General features: G+C 45.8%; 1 protein-coding gene across 7 annotated transcripts in view; it reads left to right on the forward strand.

Annotated features, from left to right (window-relative positions):
- ELF5 (E74 like ETS transcription factor 5) overlaps nt 1-14,516 on the forward strand; it is a 29,577-nt gene extending 15,061 nt beyond the window's left edge. For 5 of the 7 annotated variants that reach the window (XM_027115040.1, XM_027115042.1, XM_027115043.1 and 2 more), the window contains 5 exons: nt 2,061-2,294; nt 5,773-5,823; nt 11,034-11,102; nt 12,992-13,187; nt 13,604-14,516. In XM_027115040.1, coding sequence (XP_026970841.1) covers nt 2,061-2,294; nt 5,773-5,823; nt 11,034-11,102; nt 12,992-13,187; nt 13,604-13,700 — 647 coding nt within the window. In that variant the 3' untranslated portion in view covers nt 13,701-14,516. The remainder of the gene's footprint in view (nt 1-2,060; nt 2,295-5,772; nt 5,824-11,033; nt 11,103-12,991; nt 13,188-13,603) is intronic. The other 2 variants (XM_027115045.1, XM_027115044.1) reach the window with 2 other exon arrangements.
- Nucleotides 14,517-19,549: the final 5,033 nt, after the last annotated feature.

Below are 19,549 nucleotides of genomic sequence, written 5' to 3' on the forward strand. Positions count from 1 at the left end.
AAGCAAGGACGTCTGTTTCTTGTTCTCACTCCCTCGTGCTGCAGCACGAGTCCCAAGAAAGCCTTGCCTGAATTCCTCATCTGCCTCTTATCAATTTCTATTGATTAAAAAGTCCAAGGACTCAGTCTACAGCAAACCTAGTGTTCAAGTTTGACCTCAATCCACTTCATGGTGGGAAAAGAGATTTCTGGAAGGCCTCTATGTTTTAGGGGGAGATCGAAAGTAGAGCTGATGTAGATCAGGGCATATAGCAGCCTGGCCAATACACAGGGGGTGCTTAGGGGCAGAGAAGCCATCTCCCGCCTGGGACTAGAAGCGCCACATTTCCTTTGGGGACAGGGGCAGCCAATGCAGCATTTAAAGGGGGAATCATAACAGCCTCGCTGCCGTGCGCCGTGGGGTGTAACTCGTGAGACACACTTTCTGTCGTCCACACAGCCTAAGCCAGTCACCCCTGCCTGCCTCTGCTCCCTGCCTTTCTCCTCAGCCCTTCTCCTTCTCTCTGGCTCTGTGTCTGCCTCCACTGTCTGATCTCTTCTCTGTGCTGACCTCTGAGGACCAGCATGATGGAACGGAAAGAGTAATGGCTTTCAAGTTCAGACTGGGGTTCACATCCCACCTCTACCCCACACTGGCTGTGGGATCTTGGGCAAGACCTCCATGACCTTCAGTCTCCTCATCTGTGACCTCCTGGGGGACAGGGACCAAACCTCCCATTCATCATGAATTCTCAGATGAAAATTTGTTGCTTCACAAATAGAAGGTATTCAGTGGTAATCTTCTAGACTCTGTCCTAAGTACCCTAAATACTTTTACATGTATTAACTCATTTAATCCACAGACCAACCCTATGATGTAGGTGCTATCATTGTCCCCATTTTACTGATGAGGAAACTGAAGCTTTTTGAATGAATGAATGAATGAATGAGTACAATGGCAATGGCAAGAATTGTTTATGTCAAAGTACCTGACCAAGGACCTGGTACCTCACATCTTCCATAGCAGATCTGCCACCCTTTTGGTTTCTCCTGGCATTGGGACAGTCTGTTGAGCACCCATCTCTGCCCCTGGGTTAGGCACAGCCTCCTCTCAGCCTCCCAGACAGGATGGCACACACCTCTGTCTGGGGCGTAGGGGTCTTCACTAAGGAGTGAAGGGAATCTGCCCTCTGGATAGAAATTCCTCAAAACAGCACCAAAAACACAAGAACAACAATGCAACCAACGCTTCCACCTCCCCCTTCCCCTGGAGGAGCGTGCTCTGGTCATCCAAGGTCTGCCAGATGCTTGGGCAACATTTCAGCAGCCCAAGGCCCTCAGCACAAGATGGCCAGGGGCAGCACACAAATCTATAGCCAGTGCTGGTCAGCTTTTCGTAACAGCAGAGGGAATCAGATCAGCCTTGGATGGTGCCTGGCACACACCACAGGCATTTGTTTTGGTTGACCAAAAATTTCGTTGAGGTTTTTCTGTAAGATGGTGTGGAAAAACCCGAATGAACTTTTTGGCCAATCCAATAATAAGTATTGAATTGATTGATAACTTTCTATGCACCATATAGTTTATAGGTGTTAGCCACAAACTCCAGAACAGCCCTGTGAGTGGAGCATATTATCCCCATTTTACAGATGAGGAAACTGAGGCTTAAATGTCTATGGATCTTGTCCAAGTTGAAAGCAGCAGAACCAGGATTTGAACCCAGACCTGTCAGGCTCTAAAGGCTATGCTCTTGATGTCCTGTTGTCTGAAACCAAATACCTGAAGGGACTTTTTCTTTCCTTCTCCCCTAGTCTCCCTGTTTCAAGGAGCTCCCTAGCCAGGACCAGGTCTCTCGCCCCGTCATTCCCTCTTCTGCCAGTAAGGCCACTCGTAGGATCCAGTCCCCTCTGGTTTTCGCTTCAGGACAGAAGGTGACCAGGACCCCAGCAGAACAACCCAGGGCTGGAGGCCCCTTCAACTCATTGGACAGAGGATGAGGATGTTAGTAAAACTAGAGCCTCCTTTGAGGGACTTCTTATCCTCTCCTGGCTGTCATCCCTCACTTGTCTCTTCCTGGTGCAGCCTGTGACTCCTACTGGCCGTCTGTCCACCCTGAGTACTGGACGAAGCGCCACGTCTGGGAATGGCTCCAGTTCTGCTGCGACCAGTATAAGCTGGATGCCAACTGCATCTCCTTCTGCCACTTCAACGTCAGCGGCCTGCAGCTGTGCAGTATGACACAGGAGGAGTTCATCGAGGCAGCTGGTGTCTGCGGGGAGTACCTGTACTTCATCCTCCAGAGCATGCGCTCACAAGGTCAGTGCCCAGAGGGCTGGGCTTTGAGGACAGGGACCCGGTGTTGGGACCAAATGACCTCGGAGGTCCTTCCCTACCATAGGACTCACATGGCGAAATTTTATTAGCTGCAACTCTCTGTGAAACCAAATCCCCTGCTAACCAGACCTTTCTGTACCCAGAAGCTCTAGCATGCTAGAATCAGAGATTGGAGGTAAAACGGGGTGAGTTACAAGGAAGCAAGCTGAGTACAGTTTTTTAAAAAAAGAAGAAGAAAGAAAGAAAAAGAAAACTAAAACACGTTCAAGGACCGCCCAGGAACCAGGCTGATACAACAAACTATTATGTTCGTAAAGATTGTTAACCATAAAGGGTGGACAAAAAGAGGAGGCTTCTGCTTGACATTTTATTAAGCAGAAGGAGAAGAAAATTAACTAGACCCTTTCCCTTCCCTGTTTCCAGAGGAGTCCAACTAATTGCCATTTCCTTTTATCACATTCCTAGTGGTCAGGGATCGAATGGCCGCAAGGTGGCCCCAGTAGCATTATTTAACAGCAACATGCCCTGCAAGAGTAGAATGTGGCTGGACAGGTTTTCTAAACCCGGAAGCATTTTTTGAGAACATACAATTCTGTATCCCCATATCACAGAGAAAGGAGCTGAGGTCCTGAATGGTTAAGTGACTTCTCCAAGGTCAGCAGGGCTGCTTCATGGAAAGTCAGTACAAAGCAAGGACTGTGAGATCAGAAAGACCTTTGCTCCAACCCTGGCTCTCACACTTCGGAGCCGCAGGACCTCTGGCAAATGGCTTAACCTCTCTGAATCTCCACTGTCTCGCCTGTCTGGTGGGGTTATGGTACACACCTCCCCGGGCTTCTTGACAGGATTCAGTGACACATCATCTAGCACAGCAAATACGGACGCAAATACAATGAATGGCAACTGTTTTTGTCATCATGAATATAACCAAGAGGCAGAAATTTTAAAAAATAAAGAAACACATCTCAGCTCAATTTTAAGAAAGACCTTTCTAAAAGTTAGCACCTTCTTTTAAAAAGGCAGCTTCAGGGGACTTGCCTAGTGGTCCAGTGGTTAAAACTTCGCCTTCCAATGCAGGGGGTATGGGTTCGATCCCTGGTCGGGGAGCTAGGATCCCACGTGCCTCGCAGCCAAAAAACTGAAACATAAAACAGAGGCACTATTGTAACAAATTCAATAAAAGCTTTTAAAAAATGGTCCCCATCAAAAAAAATCTTTAATTAATTAATTAATTAAAAGGCGGCTTCAAAAGATACCTAAGGTAGGAAGCTCCCCGTCACTGGAGATAAGCAAGCAATCTAATAGCCCCCGGCGGTGCCGTGGCAGGGATTCCTATTTGGGCGGAAACCCACAGAGTACCTTCCAGCTCTATGATTCTTTGCCCTCCCCTTGATCTCCCCCATCATGGGTGCCTGAAAGCAGGAAAACTAAGGATGGGGGCTCTCAGGCACTGCTTGGTTTCTGCCCTGGGAGCCATAGCGCCCTGGGGTGAGGAAGGGACAAACAGACCTGCTGTCCACTGTTATCCAGTCTCTGCTTGATTATCGCCAGTGACAGAGACCTGCCAGGAGCAGTGGCTTCCACTCAGCAGGCCTTCCCTGAAAGGAGGCAAGTCTGAGCAAATCACAGAGGCTCAGGGAGGAGCTGGGGGCTCCATTCAGAACCATCCCAAGGGGACAGCCTTGCACGAGAACCCCAGGGCCACAGAGATGAGTATTCCATCCTGAGAAAAGATTCAGCCTGGTACCGCCAGCCTCAGCAGAACGTCAAGTCAATCACGTTTGGTCTTCAGGCCCAGCAGTCCCTGTGCTGGGATCTCCCACCTCGGGCACTTCCATTCCTGGCAACTGTTACATCAAAAAATACCTATCCCTGGTCCCATTACCTCAAAGTCTGTGCAGAACAAATAAGCTAAAATCCAACTGTTTCTTTAAGCAGGCCACAAGTTGCCTCTTCTTATTCTAAGGAATCCCTAGAGTCACCAAGCTACCTCCAATGGTGGACTTTCAGGGACTCTATGGGCCAGGGCAGTTATCCTGTTGATCAGTAAGATGATCTACTCCATCAACCTGCTCTGTCCTCAAATTCCTCCTTTAATGTTCCTCAGGCCAGAATGTATACAGTGATTGAAATACATGTATTGTGACCAAAGTTTCCAGTGTCCCAATTTGCCCAGGACACGGTGTCTTCAACCATTATCCTGTCTTTCATTCTCAAAAGTGTCCCTGTTGGGACAATAAATTGTATGTTAACTAGTTATTACCCAGTTTAGGCCTTATATTACCCCATAGATGAGGGCTCTGGAAGAAAATGACACAGAACAAGTTTTAGCAGGGAGAGGAGTTAAAGGGGGCTCTAGGCCCAGCGTGCTGTCTGGCTCAGCAGGTGTTGCAGTAGGATTGAAGGGCCCTGAAGCATGAAGACCCTGGTCGCTGGAAGGCGAAGTCGGCCGGAGAGGTGCAGGGCAGAGGGCAGACTCTCCCGGCACAGGAGAGGAAGATCCCCCGTCACCCGCTCCTGTTCTCGGGAGGAGGGAAGAGAGTGCGTGGCTGACCAGAACCAATCCTTCCTAGAACCAGCGGCCCTAGGAATCAAGTCCCAACTCTGCTCTGTTCCTGTCTTCTCAGTAAATGGAAACTAGTCCTCACATTGGACGCCAAGTTAGAAAGCAGGTGTCCTTTGGCCTGTGCTGCTACGTGAAAATGTGATCTGAAACTCTTGATTCGCCCCACTCTTCAGAGACCACCAAGGCCCCGACCGTCTCCAGACTCCTTTAAATCCTCATGTCGGGTTCTGCATTTCTTGCAGCCTTCCGTGTCCATTTTTCTCTTTGACCCGCATGTAACAGGCATTCAAATCCCCAAGGATTAGAGATCACATCCCAGATCATAGACTCCGAGAGCCAACAGGGAGGGCAAGGGTGTTTCTGTCACACGTTGCCAGTAAGGAACACGAGCCCGGAGACAGGGTGACTGGGCAAGTCTACACGGGGGTCAGTGATTCGGCCCAGCTCAGAACCCAGGCCTCCTGATCCCAAGCCAGAACTCACTCCCAGTGCCCACTCAGAAAAGCCTAGAAGCTGCTGGGATGCGTGGCCCAGGGCTCTCTCCAGGTGGCCTTTAAAAACAAGGAGATTGAGGAATTCCTCGGTGGTCCAGTAGTTAGGACCCGGTGCTTTCACTGCCGGGGCCTGGTTCGGTCCCTGATCAGGGAACTAAGATCCCACAAGCCTCGCAGGGCAGCCAAAAAAAAAAAAAAAAAAACCAAGGAGATTACATCTCTCAGGGGTGGCTTCAGGGTGGCCCTATAAAGGCCAGGTGGTCTCCAAGGTTCCTTCTGAAATAAAAGTACCCTGCAAAGGGCACAGTGGCTTCCCTTCTCCCCAGTACCTCCCCTCGTGGCCTGGCTGGGGAAAGCAGGATTGTATGCCATGGTTTGCGGATTTCTTTTTCTTTTCCAGGTTACTCCTTTTTTAATGACCCTGAAGAGACCAAGGCCACCATCAAAGACTGTGAGTAACTGAGGTCAAGCTGCCCGAGGCCGTGTTGAGGCTATTGTTGGGCACATGGGCTTGAATGATGCTCTTGTGGGACCACACTCAACGTCTGATGACCTGAAACAGTAAAGGCTAGAAGATGGCAGGAGAAACACGGTGGACAGAGCAAGTCTGTGGCTTCCTTAACCTCCCCCAGGCTCAGTTTCCTTGTCTATAAAGTGGTGAGACACCCGCTGGGTTGTGAGGAGTTCAGGTAACAGTACATACAAAGCGCCTGGCCTGTGCCAGCAGCGTGCTCCAAATACTGGTACCTTTAGCAATAATAATCATAATTACTAACCATTAGAGGCCTTGGGGTTGATAATGTCTACAAAGAATCTGAGCTCACTAAGCAGGTCACGTTTATAATTATAAGGTAATGGAGGATCTCAGACGGCCTTGTTGATTCTGAAAATTAACACTCACGGTTTCACTTCTGCAGATGGAGAAGGTTTAAGAAAGGGAACTTTGGAGCTTTCATTTTTTAAAGATGATGATGGTGATGATTGCTCTTAGTTACTGAGACCCACGCCAAGGTCCTGGCTCCCAGGCCTGGCCAACTAGGACAAAGTAGCCTCCTGGGGCTTCAAGCAGTGTTCCCATTCATCTTAAATCGCTATAAGGTTAATAGCTACTGTTAGTGTTTGTGAAGCCCTTACTATGTGCCCAGCGCGGTGCCAGGCCAAGTATTCTACCTACATTAACTTATTTAATCCTCATGATAACTTTGCTAGATCGTAATGTTATCCCCATTTGTATCTGAGGAAACTGGAGGTGCTGTAACTCACAAGTTACAAGTTATAAGTCCATGCCGAGCAGAGATTCCAACTCATCTTCTCAAAGTCTATGCTCTTATATGCTGTGTCCTTCACCACATGCCCACAGGTGCACGCACACATGCACGCACGCTCCCAGACCCTGCTGTTCACTCTGCTGTCCACTCAGTTGAGACCTAAGACTCAGGACTCCTCTGGGTCTGGGCCCAGCTCCACAATGGTTCAGAGAACAGGAGATTTTCAACTTAGTACCTGCTGAAGGGGCCCAGGCCCGACAAGCTAGGAAACCATCAGAACTGGCCCAAGTGAAGTACCCCAGCCCCTCTGCACTTGATCTCTCCTCTCCACACCCTCCCCACCTCCACCGCAGAAGCACCAGAGGACAAAGCCTACAGGCCTGGCTTTGCTGCTGGGCATCCCCGGCTCCTGGCACGGGGTGCAGGCTCTATGGCTGGACTGCTAGCATCATGGGGACGTGCGTGTGATGAGCTCGATTGAGAAACTGCCACGCCAGCCTCCACCCAGCTTCTGGAGGACAGCGGACCAGGATTTCAACCAACGACTGAGAACATATCCTTTGGCCACATTTTAACAGACTCCAGTTTCAAGGCAGCCAAACCTCTCCAAATCCCACAGACAGCAGAGAGCCCGGGCCATGTCCCCACTCGCCCTGCGGCAGGCACAGCTGCAGGGGCACATTGAAGATGAAGATCGTTGTGAGACAGGGAGCTGCCCCCCAGAGCACCGTGGAACTCCAGAGAGAAGTTTGGGGCGGGGCTCAGGGTACTGCTGCCGCCACCACCTCAGACTGACCTTGGGGACGTTTGGATCTGGGAAGCTGCCTCAACGTGGCCACGCACTGATGGCTTCAGCCCCTGTGCCCCCACTAACACCCTAACCCCCCCACCCGCCAAGCAAGGCCTCCAGCCAAGCCGAGCCGTGACTACCCTCAAAGCCACCACTGAGGAGTAGGAACAGATAAAACAGGGTTATCTATCTCTGGCAAGACCCACAAGGGGAAACTCCCACCACCCCCACAGCCCTGCCTCGTGCTGACCCATCCTGTGTTCATCTCATCAAGCCAAATCTCTTCCATCCAAAGCACGCGGAGAAAGCATCGAAATTAAAAGGGTGACTCTTCCATGTCTTGCCACTTTGGCATTTCAGAGAAAGCTTGTTGTCTAGTCACCAGTTAATAATTCACCTGTGTTTGTCTTGATGACTGCATTTGTTGTCTCTCTTCTTAAAAGATTAAATTAAAACAGTGGCCAGGTCTTCTCTGCAGGTGATGCCGCAGAGCGTGACATTGGATCAGATAGGAGGGCAGAACCCTTTCTCGGTCTTGATCAACCGACCATCAGCCCTGCTCACCTGCTCACCTGCATTCACCTCTCTCTACCTGGCGGCAACCCCACTGTCAGCTGATCTCACCTGAGCATTCACTGTGGTTTGGCCCGTATGCATGGGCCCGTTTTCCCACATCAGTACAATTCCAGGCTGTAATGTAGGAAAGGGTGGAGGAGAGGCCGAAGGGACCCCGAGAGTTGAAGTCACGCATTCGTGTCATTGTTTGTTCCAGAGAATGATGCGCGGCAGTTATTAGGGCTGGGGGCCCTGATGCCGGACTGTTCACATGCGATCTCAGCTCCGACGTCGGGCAGGCACATGACCTGGATCGTGCTCCCCAGACATCGCCAGGGCTCGCTCCATTCCGCTCAGGCATCTTCTTGTCCGAGAGCTTTGTCTGTTCACTCTTATTACAATTGCAAGATCACTCAGCCCCTTCACCATGACCTCTATTCTCCCACGCCGCTGCATTCCTCTCCATGGCATTTATCACCAACTGAAATAGGCCGTGTTTGTTCACTGGACATTCCTTCCCACTTGGGTGCAAGACCCCTGAGAGGAGAGCCTGGGACCTGTTTCGTGATGTCTGTCCCGTGCCTGCTGCAGAGAGTACACTGTGTCTCAGCACTTGTGAGCCCGTGAGTGAAGGACCTCCAGGGAGACGCCAGCCACTCGACACCTCTGTTTTCTTATACGTAAAGTAGGAGAGTAAGAAACGTGCATCATAAGGGTGGGCGAGATTGGGTGTGCACCTGGCAGTAGCAAACACTCAACACACTTTAATAATTATTCTTTAAGTATCTATTGAACACCTGCCATGAAAGACATGCTGAAGCAGAAATTGTGAACATCTGCTTTAAAACGGAGCTGCTCTGGGTTCAAGTCCTGGCTCCACCTCTCTGGATGAAATTCATAAACTCTGTGGGCCTCAGTTGCTCCTCAATAAATGGAAATAGCGATTATACCACACAGGGTCGTGGCAGGTATTAAATGAGATACTGTATGTGAAGCCCTTTCAAGCACTTGGCACTTAGTAAGCGCTCCTTTAATATCAGCTGTTACTACACATGAACAACGGACGAGATGGACCTCTACGGTAGAGGTAGAAAGGGACCAATGCTGAAACACTGAGGAACACGCAGGTGCTATGGGACAGAGAGGGCTCTAACCCAGAGGGTGAGTTCCGAGAAGACTTCCTGATGAGGTTTTATGAGAGTGGGTTCAGCTGGGTGGAAGTAGGGAGCGGGAAGCATGTGCAAAGGAAGCAGGAGAAAGTCAAGCCCCATTGGGACCATCTGACCCAAAGGAGGGACGATGTTGGGGAGCAGCAAGGGATAAGCCTGGAGAACTGGGTGGAGGTCCATGTGTGAAGGGCCTGACTAACGTGGCAGCCTCTGCGCGGGAGACCACAAGGTACCACTGCAGGATGTCACACCAGGGAGTTACAAGACCCACTGGCACTGAGACAGGCCCCTCCTGGGCAGTGGTGTGGTACACAGGACACCATTCCCTCCATGGACAGCATACTTATTCTGTCATTCAGTATTTATAGCATCATGTCCCTACAGCAGGGAAGGTGAGTAGAGTGCAGCATGGTGGCCGCTCCACAATACTTACTGAGCACCTACTATATGCCCAGCACTGTGCTAGGTGCTGGGGGATACAGGTGGGAACACAGATCCCTGCCCTCTAGTAGGAAAAGTCAGCCAGTGAGCAAAATAAATAAATATATAATATGTTCCATGGTGATGAATATGACAGCAAAAAATAAAACTAGCACATGGAGTGTTGAGTAGGGTGAGCGTGTGCAATTCCAGCTCAGGCAGTCAGAGAAGGCCTCGCTGAGAAGGTGACTTTGAGCGAAGATGGAGATGAGGGCGTGAGCCCCTGGACATCCAAGGGAAGAGCACTGAGGGCAAAGGGAGCAAGTGCCCCAAGGCAGGATGTGCCCGTGAGTTTCAGAAGGAGCCGGGAGGCCAGTGTGGCTGGAGCGGGCTGAGCAAGTGATGTGGGGGCAGGGAGGGGTGATCTGGTACCACCTTTTACTTTTTAATCATATACACTTTGCAGCAACGTGAGTGTCTCAGACTTACAGTGTGATTTCTAGTTTAACTCGGCCTTGAGGTCACGCCTTGCTTTCTGCTCTTCATAAGCTCTACTCTCTTTGCTTTTACCTGTGTCCCTTCTAGTCTGTTCTCCACACACTAGCCAGAGGGATCTTCTTAAAAAGTAGACCTTGTTAAAGTCCTAAGTCTTCGCTTTACTCTTTGAATAAAATCCCACGTCCTGGGCTTCCCTGGTGGCGCAGTGGTTGAGAGTCTGCCTGCCGATGCAGGAGACGCGGGTTCGTGCCCCAGTCCGGGAAGATCCCACATGCCGCGGAGCGGCTGGGCCCATGAGCCATGGCCGCTGAGCCTGCGCGTCCGGAGCCTGTGCTCCGCAACGGGAGAGGCCACAGCAGTGAGAGGCCCGCGTACCACCAAAAAAAAAAAAGAAAAAATCCCACATCCTTACCATGTGCCCACGTACCTGCCGGCAGCGCGGGGCCCCTACCGCCACGCCTGGGCACCCCACGGGCCTGCCTGGTCGCCACCCTTGGCTTTGCACATGCTGCTCTTTCCCTCTGGGACACCCTCCCACCTCCTGACATCAGCGTGAGTGTCTCCCGTCCAGGAGACTCGCCCTGGCCACCCCATCTACAGCAGGTGCTTTCCTCCGCCTCGTTCTCTATCTAAGGCCTCCTTCCTTCATAACACTTAACTAATGGCGATTTGTGTTTCACTTGTGTTTTCCTTGCCCAATAGTCCTTAACCTCCAGGTGAGCAGGGACCAAGTTTGTGTTGTTCACTTTCTATCTCCAGCTCAGAGCCCGGAACTTGGCACACAGTAGGGCCCCAGTGTTGAATACAAACGCTCCTTAAACCTACTAATTATTCCCAAAGAGCCCAGCACGCTGTCTCCTACCACAAAGGTGTTCAATTAATAGTTGCCCATTTGGTGTGATTTGAGGTCGGAACGCAGCCTCCAGCTTCCTTCCTACAGCTGTAAATCACTCTGTTGCAGACGCTGTTTCCAGTTGCTTGAAAACAAGTGGCATCAAAAGTCAAGACTGTCACAGTCATAGTCGAACAAGTAAGTGTAAGAGATGCCATCTGTCATTGGTAATTTCTTAAAACCATTCATGAGACAAAGTAATCTACTTTAATAAGCTTTGAGACTCCGTGTTTGAGTGAGTCCCGTTATTTCCCAAAGAACATAGCAGAGAAATTGATGATTACCGTTATAAGTGTTATCAAAATCCAATTTCTTTCTTTTGACTTGGAAATGGTATCAGGAGAATTAAAGTAATGTTCTAACCACGTTAAATTTCTGAATAAGGGTTTGTTTCTCCTGGTCTACTGTGAATCCTTCTCACTGAAGTACTCAGAGATGATACTAAAGAAACCCCATGAGTTGGCAATTCTGTGAGCTTTCCCAGAACTAAGATCTACCCAGGACAGGGTCGAGCCTGCTGGGCTTGGTTCTAGCCATTTAACATGTATTAAATCATAATCCTCTAACCTGTGTTATGAGGTAGGTACTCTTATGTTGACTTAAAAAAATGCACAACATGGGAGTTGCGAGTTAAGTTTTGGGGGGGCAAAATGAGGACTGCAGCCCAGGAGACAGCGGTTCAGGTAACTCTGAGAAACTGCCCCAAAGAGGCGAGGGGAGGAGCCAGGAGATACAGGAGTTTTGCAGCAAAGAGCAGGTAATCGGAACGTCAGAAGATTATTGATTTTTCTTTTTTGTTTTTCTAACATCTTCATTGGAGTATAATTGCTTTACAATGGTGTGTTAGTTTCTGCTTTATTACTGGGCATATCCCCTGAGAAAACCATAATTCAAAAAGAGTCATGTACCACAATGTTCATTGCAGCTCTATTTACAATAGCCAGGACATGGAAGCAACCTAAGTGTCCATCGACAGATGAGTGGATAAAGAAGATGTGGTACATATATACAATGGAATATTAGCCATAAAGAGAAATGAAATTGAGTTATTTGTAGTGAGGTGGATGGACCTAGAGTCTGTCATAAAGATTATTGTTAATTAAAGACAACCAAATGTCTCAACTTAAAGAATTCAGCGCTTTTCTAGGTATGGGAAGATGCAAGAGTCTGGGCTCAGTGAAATCATTCCTTTGATATGCACCTCAGCTATCCGGGGCCAGTATCCTGTATTTTCACATCCTGAGTTTCCTCAGGGCTCGCCTTAGGGAGTGGCTGCAGTCTGATGGCTGCTAGATGGCAGGGATCCTTTTCAGCCCTGAGTCGCCTCAGGGCTCACCGGCTCACGTTGGAGGGTTGCAATCATTGATGACTGTGCCATCCTTTGTGTATTGATATGGCAGGAAATATTCCATTTGTAAATATTCCATTCCATTTATAAATATTCCATTTATCACTTACTAACCCATTTTAGAGAGAAGATAACTAGAGAGATTTGGTTACAGAGCTAGAAGAGGTGAATTCAGGACCCAAACCCAGCCAGCCAGGCTCCAGAGCAAGTCTTAACTATGATACAATGGAACAAGAGAAATACCAGTTTTTCATGCAAAACATAATGGCAGGATTAGTCCAGCCAGACAGTTGTAGCTATGGGATCTCAGTACAACCACACTGCTTTTCAGAAAGAAGAAAGGAAACGTCATTCGACTGTCATTTCATTAATTCCGTAGAATTAGTTGGTAGTTCCATCGAGCAGGGAAAGTTCGTGAGCCAGTGTTGCTGGTCGATGTAAATAGGATGTCTCTGTGTGTGTGTTGTAATTACTTTAGTAGAAGAGGACATTTCACAGCTAGGTATGGTTCCCAGTAGAAGAAGACATTTCACAGCTAGGTATGGTTCTAAGTAGAACGCTCGGTCATCACTTTGGGAAATAACCATGAAGGAGCATTTCTCATGGGTTCATGAGAAGTTGTACAACTCTTCAATTTTTCTGTTTTAGTTTTTAGCTAACTTTTTTTCCTTCCCTAAAGGCCTCCAGAGCTCTCACCTGTGGGAATTTGTGAGAGACCTGCTTCTATCTCCTGAGGAAAACTGTGGCATTTTGGAATGGGAAGATAGGGAACAAGGTATTTTTCGGGTAGTTAAATCAGAAGCCCTGGCAAAGATGTGGGGACAAAGGAAGAGAAATGACAGAATGACGTATGAAAAGTTGAGCAGAGCTCTGAGGTAAGTGAACAGCATGAAATGCCGTGAGCCTTCAGGCAGAGTTATATAAAAAGTGTCATGAGACAACACTTCGGCTCTTAGGTACAGGTGGGATTAGGGTTTGTAAACTGACACGCTGTCCTTTCCATTCTTGGCAGTGTTCCCCAGAGATCACTCTGAAGCCAGGCTATCACACACACACACACACACACACACACACACACACACACACACACACATTTTGAACCAGATGTGGTGAGGTTCGCTCTTCAAGATGACTGGGAAAGGTTTAAGTGTAAGTTGATAAGAGGGTGTGAAAATACCAGGGTAACCAAAGACCAGCCTGTCACCTGAGAGGAAAGAGGAACGTGTTTATGCACTGTTGTTTTCCCAGGGTATGAACCCTCCTCACGTCCCTCTTCTGCTGTCTTTCACAGGTACTACTATAAAACAGGAATTCTGGAACGGGTCGACCGAAGATTAGTATACAAATTTGGAAAAAATGCACACGGGTGGCAGGAAGACAAGCTATGATCTCCTCCATCATCAAGCTCATTTTATGGATTTCTGTCTTTTAAAACAATAGATTGCAATAGACCTTGAAAGTTCACTCTTTTAAAAGCCTGCAAACGTGCTGATAAAATTTCTCCACATCTCAGCTTACATTTGGATTCAGAGTTGTTGTCTACTTGGGGGTGATGACAGCAACCCTTAAGAAATTCCTTTTTTTTTTTTTTTTTACCCGAGGGGAGGAGGGGATGATCTTTTGTGGTACCCGGATCAAACATCACTTCCCTAATGAAGAGTTGCAGAACCACAATGCCCTGTGCCATTGCTGCTGCTCAGAGAAAAAGGATCCAATTCTGCCATTAGAGGCTCATCCGGTGCTCCCATTCCAAAGGCTCAAACGTTTTCACATAGTTAACTGTGGCAACTCACAAAGCAAAAAAGAAGTGATTAGTTTGTAGTTAATATAGTAGGACGGGGTGAGATGTGGGTAAGACAAACATACTGTAGATTTTAAATTGTTAAAGTCAAATTCCATAGAAAAGTTTCTTAATTAGTAAAGGAGCTAAGCCGTCAAGCTGGTACGTAATTGGACTTAGCACAGGCTAATAGCGAGTTTCTTAACCAGAACATCTTTTAGCCACTCAGCAAAACTCCCATGGCCATCCTTCTGGAGTAACACAAAATTAGGCACATTCTTAATTCTTGCTGAGTGTGTTCCCCCTGTTCTCCTAGGTGGGAGGCATCAGATGTGCAAAGAGTCGATAGACGCTTACATCAATTTCCAAATCACCTCTGTTTTATGATTCAAGTTCTCAACACAATAAAATCGTAATTCATTGATTCTGTCTGTGGGCAAGACGTTACACCTTTATAGAACTGGGAATGTCTTGATGGCTCTGTAATGGCCAATTAAATTATGAGCCTCTCGTTTTGTCTTCCCACCCGGTGAGTACGCAAGCTCTAAAATGCATATTTCCTTGACAAAATTAGCGACGTTGGATATACACCAGTGAATGTTCACAAGTTAAAGTATGCACTGACATTTTCTCATCAGTCACTGGTAGGTGAGCCATTAGCGACCTCCAGCTGGGTGGACTGCCCCTAGAACTCCTTCCCCAGAGCAGGAAGCCTCATGTGACGAGGCACTGAACGACAATACAGGCTGAAGGCCTCCATCTTAGAGTTTCACGTCAAAAGTAACTTGTTTTTAAAAAATGTGAATGACTATAAAATAGTTTATTTTTTAGATTCATGTGTTTTCCAGGTGGACACAGTTTGTAAACAATGTGAATAAAATATTTAACATGTTACACTGTCTCCATATTGTCCAATTTAGCAAGGCCAACTCAACAAACACTGACAACCTATAAAACCTTTGATGACCCTTCCACTTCCTAGCATTTAGGAGAGATTCCCAGAGAGCCCCAAAAGATGCAAGGAATATATGAAGTGATCCTCCACACCACCTTTCTATCCTAAGCCAGAGGTCCCCTCACAAGATGGAAGCCATGGTCCAGTGGGTCCTACAGCTATGTTTTTGTTTGGTATGCACACACACACACACATTTTTTTTTTTGCTTGTGTTTTGAGGTTTTGTTTTGTTTCTTATTTTGAATTAGTTGCCTTATTTAAAAATCAGGAGATTTACAGACAAATCCAGATTACCAATTTCTTTTTGAAAATCACATCTGGTACCACTAGTTTCTCAGTGCCTGTCACAGTAATTTCCTGGACCTGTGTGGAAGAGCATTTGGTCACCACTTCATGCTGCCTCACACGCTGAACTTTGTTCTTGCACTGTTGCGGTTGGTTTGAGGGTATTCTTTGTTTTTTTTCTTTTTAATACAATTTTTAAACGTTACACTCCATTTACAGTTATTACAAACTTTGGCTATATTCCCCATACTGTACAGTACATCCTTGTGGCCTATTTTACACCCAATAGTGTGTGCCTTCCCCTTCCCCATCCCTACCTTGCCCCTCTCCAACCAGCAACCACTAGTTTGTTCTCCATATCTCTGAGTCTGCTTCTTTTTAGTTATATTCACCAGTTGGTTGTGTTTTTTAGATTCCACATATAAGGATATCATACAGTATTTGTTGTTCTCTGACTTATTTCACTAAGGATAATTACCTCCAAGTCCATCCACATGGCTGCTAATGGCAAAATTTCATTCTCTTTTATGGCTGAGTAATATTCTATTGTATATATGTACCACATATTCTTTATCCATTCATCTGTCGATGGACACTTAGGTGGCTTCCATATCTTGGCAATTGTAAATAATGCTTCTTTGAACACTGCAGTGTATGTATCTTTTTTTTAACATTTTTATTGGAGTATAATTGCTTTATGATGTTGTGTTAGTTTCTGCTGTATAACAAAGTGAATCAGCTATATACATACATATATCCCCATATACCCTCCCTCTTGCATCTCCCTCCCACCCTCCTTATCCCACCCCTCTAGGTGGTCACAAAGCACCAAGCTGATCTCCCTGTGCTATGCAGCTGCTTCCTACTAGCTATCTATTTTACATTTGGTAGTGTATATATGTCCATGCCACTCTCTCACTTCATCCCAGCTTACCCTTCCCCCTACCCATGTCCTCAAGTTCATTCTCTACATCTGCGTTTTTATTCCTGTCCTGCCCCTAGGTTCCTCAGAACCATTTTTTTTTTTTTAGATTCGATATATATGTGTTAGCATACAGTATTTTTTCTCTTTCTGACTTATTCCACTCGTATGATAGGATCTAAGTCCATCCACCTCACTATAAATAACTCAATTTCGTTTCTTTTTATGGCAGAGTAATAGTCCCTTGTATATATGTGCTACAACTTCTTTATCCATTCATCTGTCAATGGATACTTAGGTTGCTTCCATGTCCTGGCTATTGTAAGTAGTGCTGCAATGAACATTGTGGTACATGACACTTGTTGAATTATGGTTTTCTCAGGGTATATGCCCAGTAGTGGGATTGCTGGGTCATATGGTAGTTCTATTTTTAGTTTTGTAAGGAACCTCCATACTGTTCTCCATAGTAGCTGTATCAATTTACATTCCCACCAACAGTGCAAGAGGGTTCCCTTTTCTCCACACCCTCTCCGGCATTGTAGATTTTTTGTAGATTTTTTGTAGATTGTAGATTTTTTGATGCTGGCCATTCTGAATGGTGTGAAGTGATACCTCATTGTAGTTTTGATTTGCATTTCTCTAATGATTAGTGATGTTGAGCATCCTTTCATGTGTTTGTTGGCAATCTGTACATCTTCTTTGGAGAAATGTCTATTTAGGTCTTCTGCTCTTTTTTGGATTGGGTTTGTTTATTTTTTTGATTTTGAGCTGCATGTGCTGGTTGTATAATTTGGAGATTAATCCTTTGTCAGTTGCTTCATTTGCAAATATTTTCTCTCATTCTGAGGGTTGTCTTTTGGTCTTGTTTATGGTTTCCTTTGCTGTGCAAGAGCTTTTAAATTTCATTAGGTGCCATTTGTTTATTTTTGTTTTTATTTCCATTTCCCTAGGAGGTGGGTCAAAAAGGATCTTGCTGTGATTTATGTCATAGAGTGTTCTGCCTATGTTTTCCTCTAAAAGTTTGATAGTGTCTGGCCTTACATTTGGGTCTTTAATCCTTTTTTTTTTTTTTTTTTTTTTTTGGGGTTACGCGGGCCTCTCACTTTTATGGTCTCTCCCGTTGCAGAGCACAGGCTCCGGACGCGCAGGCTCAGCGGCCATGGCTCACGGGCCCAGCCACTCCGCAGCATGTAGGATCTTCCAGGACGGGGGCACGAACCCGCGTTCCCTGCATCGGCAGGCGGACCCTCCACCACTGCACCACCAGGGAAGCCCCCTTAATACATTTTGAGTTTATTTTTGTGTATGGTGTTAGGGAGTGGTCTAATTTCATTCCTTTACGTGTAGCTGTCCAGTTTTCCCAGCACCACTTATTGAAGAGGATGTCTTTTCTCCATTGTATACTCTTGCCTTCTTTATCAAAGATAAGGTGGCCATAGGTGCATGGGTTTATCTCTGGGCTTTCTATCCTGTTCCAATGAGTTATATTTCTGTTTTTGTGCCAGTACCATACTGTCTTGATCACTGTAGCTTTGTAGTATAGTCTGAAGTCAGGGTGCCTGATTCCTCCAGCTCTGTTTTTCTTTCTCAAGATCACTTTGGCTATTCAAGGTGTTTTGTGTTTCCACACAAATTGTGAAATTTTTGTTCTAGTTCTATGAAAACTGAAATTTGTAGTTTGATAGGGATTGCATTGAATCTGTAGATTGCTTTGGGTAGTATAGTCATTTTCACAATGTTGATTCTTCCAATCCAAGAACATGGTTTATCTCTCCATCTGTTTGTATCATCTTTAATTTCTTTCATCAATGTCTTATAGTTTTCTGCATACAGGTTTTTTGTCTCCTTAGGTAAGTCTATTCCTAGGTATTTTATTCTTTTTGTTGCAATGGTAAATGGGAGTGTTTCCTTAATTTCTTTTTCAGATTTTACATCATTAGTGTATAGGAATGCAAGAGAGTTCTGTACATTAATTTTGTATCCTGCTACTCTACCAAATTCATTGATTAGCTCTAGTAGTTTTCTGGTAGCATCTTTAGGATTGTCTATGTATAGTATCATGTCATCTGCAAACAGTGACAATTTTATTTCTTCTTTTCCATGTGTATTCCTTTTATTTCTTTTTCTTCTCTGATTGCTGTGGCTAAAAGTTCCAAAACTATGTTGAATAATAGTGGTGAGAGTGGGCAACCTTGTCTTGTTCCTGATCTTAGAGGAAATAGTTTCAGTTTTTCACCATTGAGAATGATGTTTGCTGTGGGTTTGTCATATATGGCCTTTATTATGTTGAGATAGGTTCCCTCTATACCTACTTTCTGGAGAATTTTTATCATAATTGAGTGTTGAATTTTGTCGAAAGCTTTTTCTGCATTTATCGAGATTATCATATGGTTTTTCTCCTTCAGTTTGTTAATATGGTGTATCACATTGATTGATTTGCATATATTGAAGAATCCTTGCATTCCTGGGATAAACCCGACTTGATCATGGTGTTTGATCCTTTTAATGTGCTGTTGGATTCTGTTTGTTAGTATTTTGTTGAGGATTTTTGCATCTATGGTCATCAGTAATATTGGCCTGTAGTTTTCTTTTTTTGTGACATCTTTGTCTGGTTTTGGTATCAGGGTGATGGTGGCCTCATAGAATGACTTTTGGAGTGTTCCTCCTTCTGTTATATTTTGGAAGAGTTTGAGAAGGATCAGTGTTAGCTTTTCTCTAAATGTTTGATAGAATTCACCTGTGAAGCCACCTGGTCCTGGGCTTTTGTTTGTTGGAAGATTTTTAATCACAGTTTCAATTTCAGTGCTTGTGTTTGGTCTGTTTATATTTTCTATTTCTTCCTGGTTCAGTCTCGGAAGGTTGTACTTTTCTAAGAATTTGTCCATTTCTTCCAGGTTGTCCATATTATTGACATAGAGTTGCTTGTAATAATCTCTCATGATCCTTAGTATTTCTGCAGTATCAGTTGTTACTTCTCCTTTTTTATTTCTAATTCTGTTGATTTGAGTCTTCTCCCTTTTTTTCTTGATGAGTCTGGCTAATGCTTTATCAATTTTGTTTATCTTCTCAAAGAACCAGCTTTTAGTTTTATTGATCTTTGCTATTGTTTCCTCCATTTCTTTTTCATTTATTTCTGATCTTATCTTTATGATTTCTTTCCTTCTGCTAACTTTGGGAATTTTTTGTTCTTCTTTCTCTAATTGCTTTAGGTGTAAGGTTAGGTTGTTTATTTTAGTTTCTTGAGGCAGGATTATATTGCTATAAACTTCCCTCTTAGAACTGCTTTTGCTGCATC

Source organism: Aethalodelphis obliquidens, unplaced genomic scaffold (genome assembly GCF_003676395.1).
Source record: "Aethalodelphis obliquidens isolate GAN/ISIS:26980383/991018 unplaced genomic scaffold, ASM367639v1 scaffold14, whole genome shotgun sequence".
Lineage (NCBI taxonomy): Eukaryota > Metazoa > Chordata > Mammalia > Artiodactyla > Delphinidae > Aethalodelphis > Aethalodelphis obliquidens.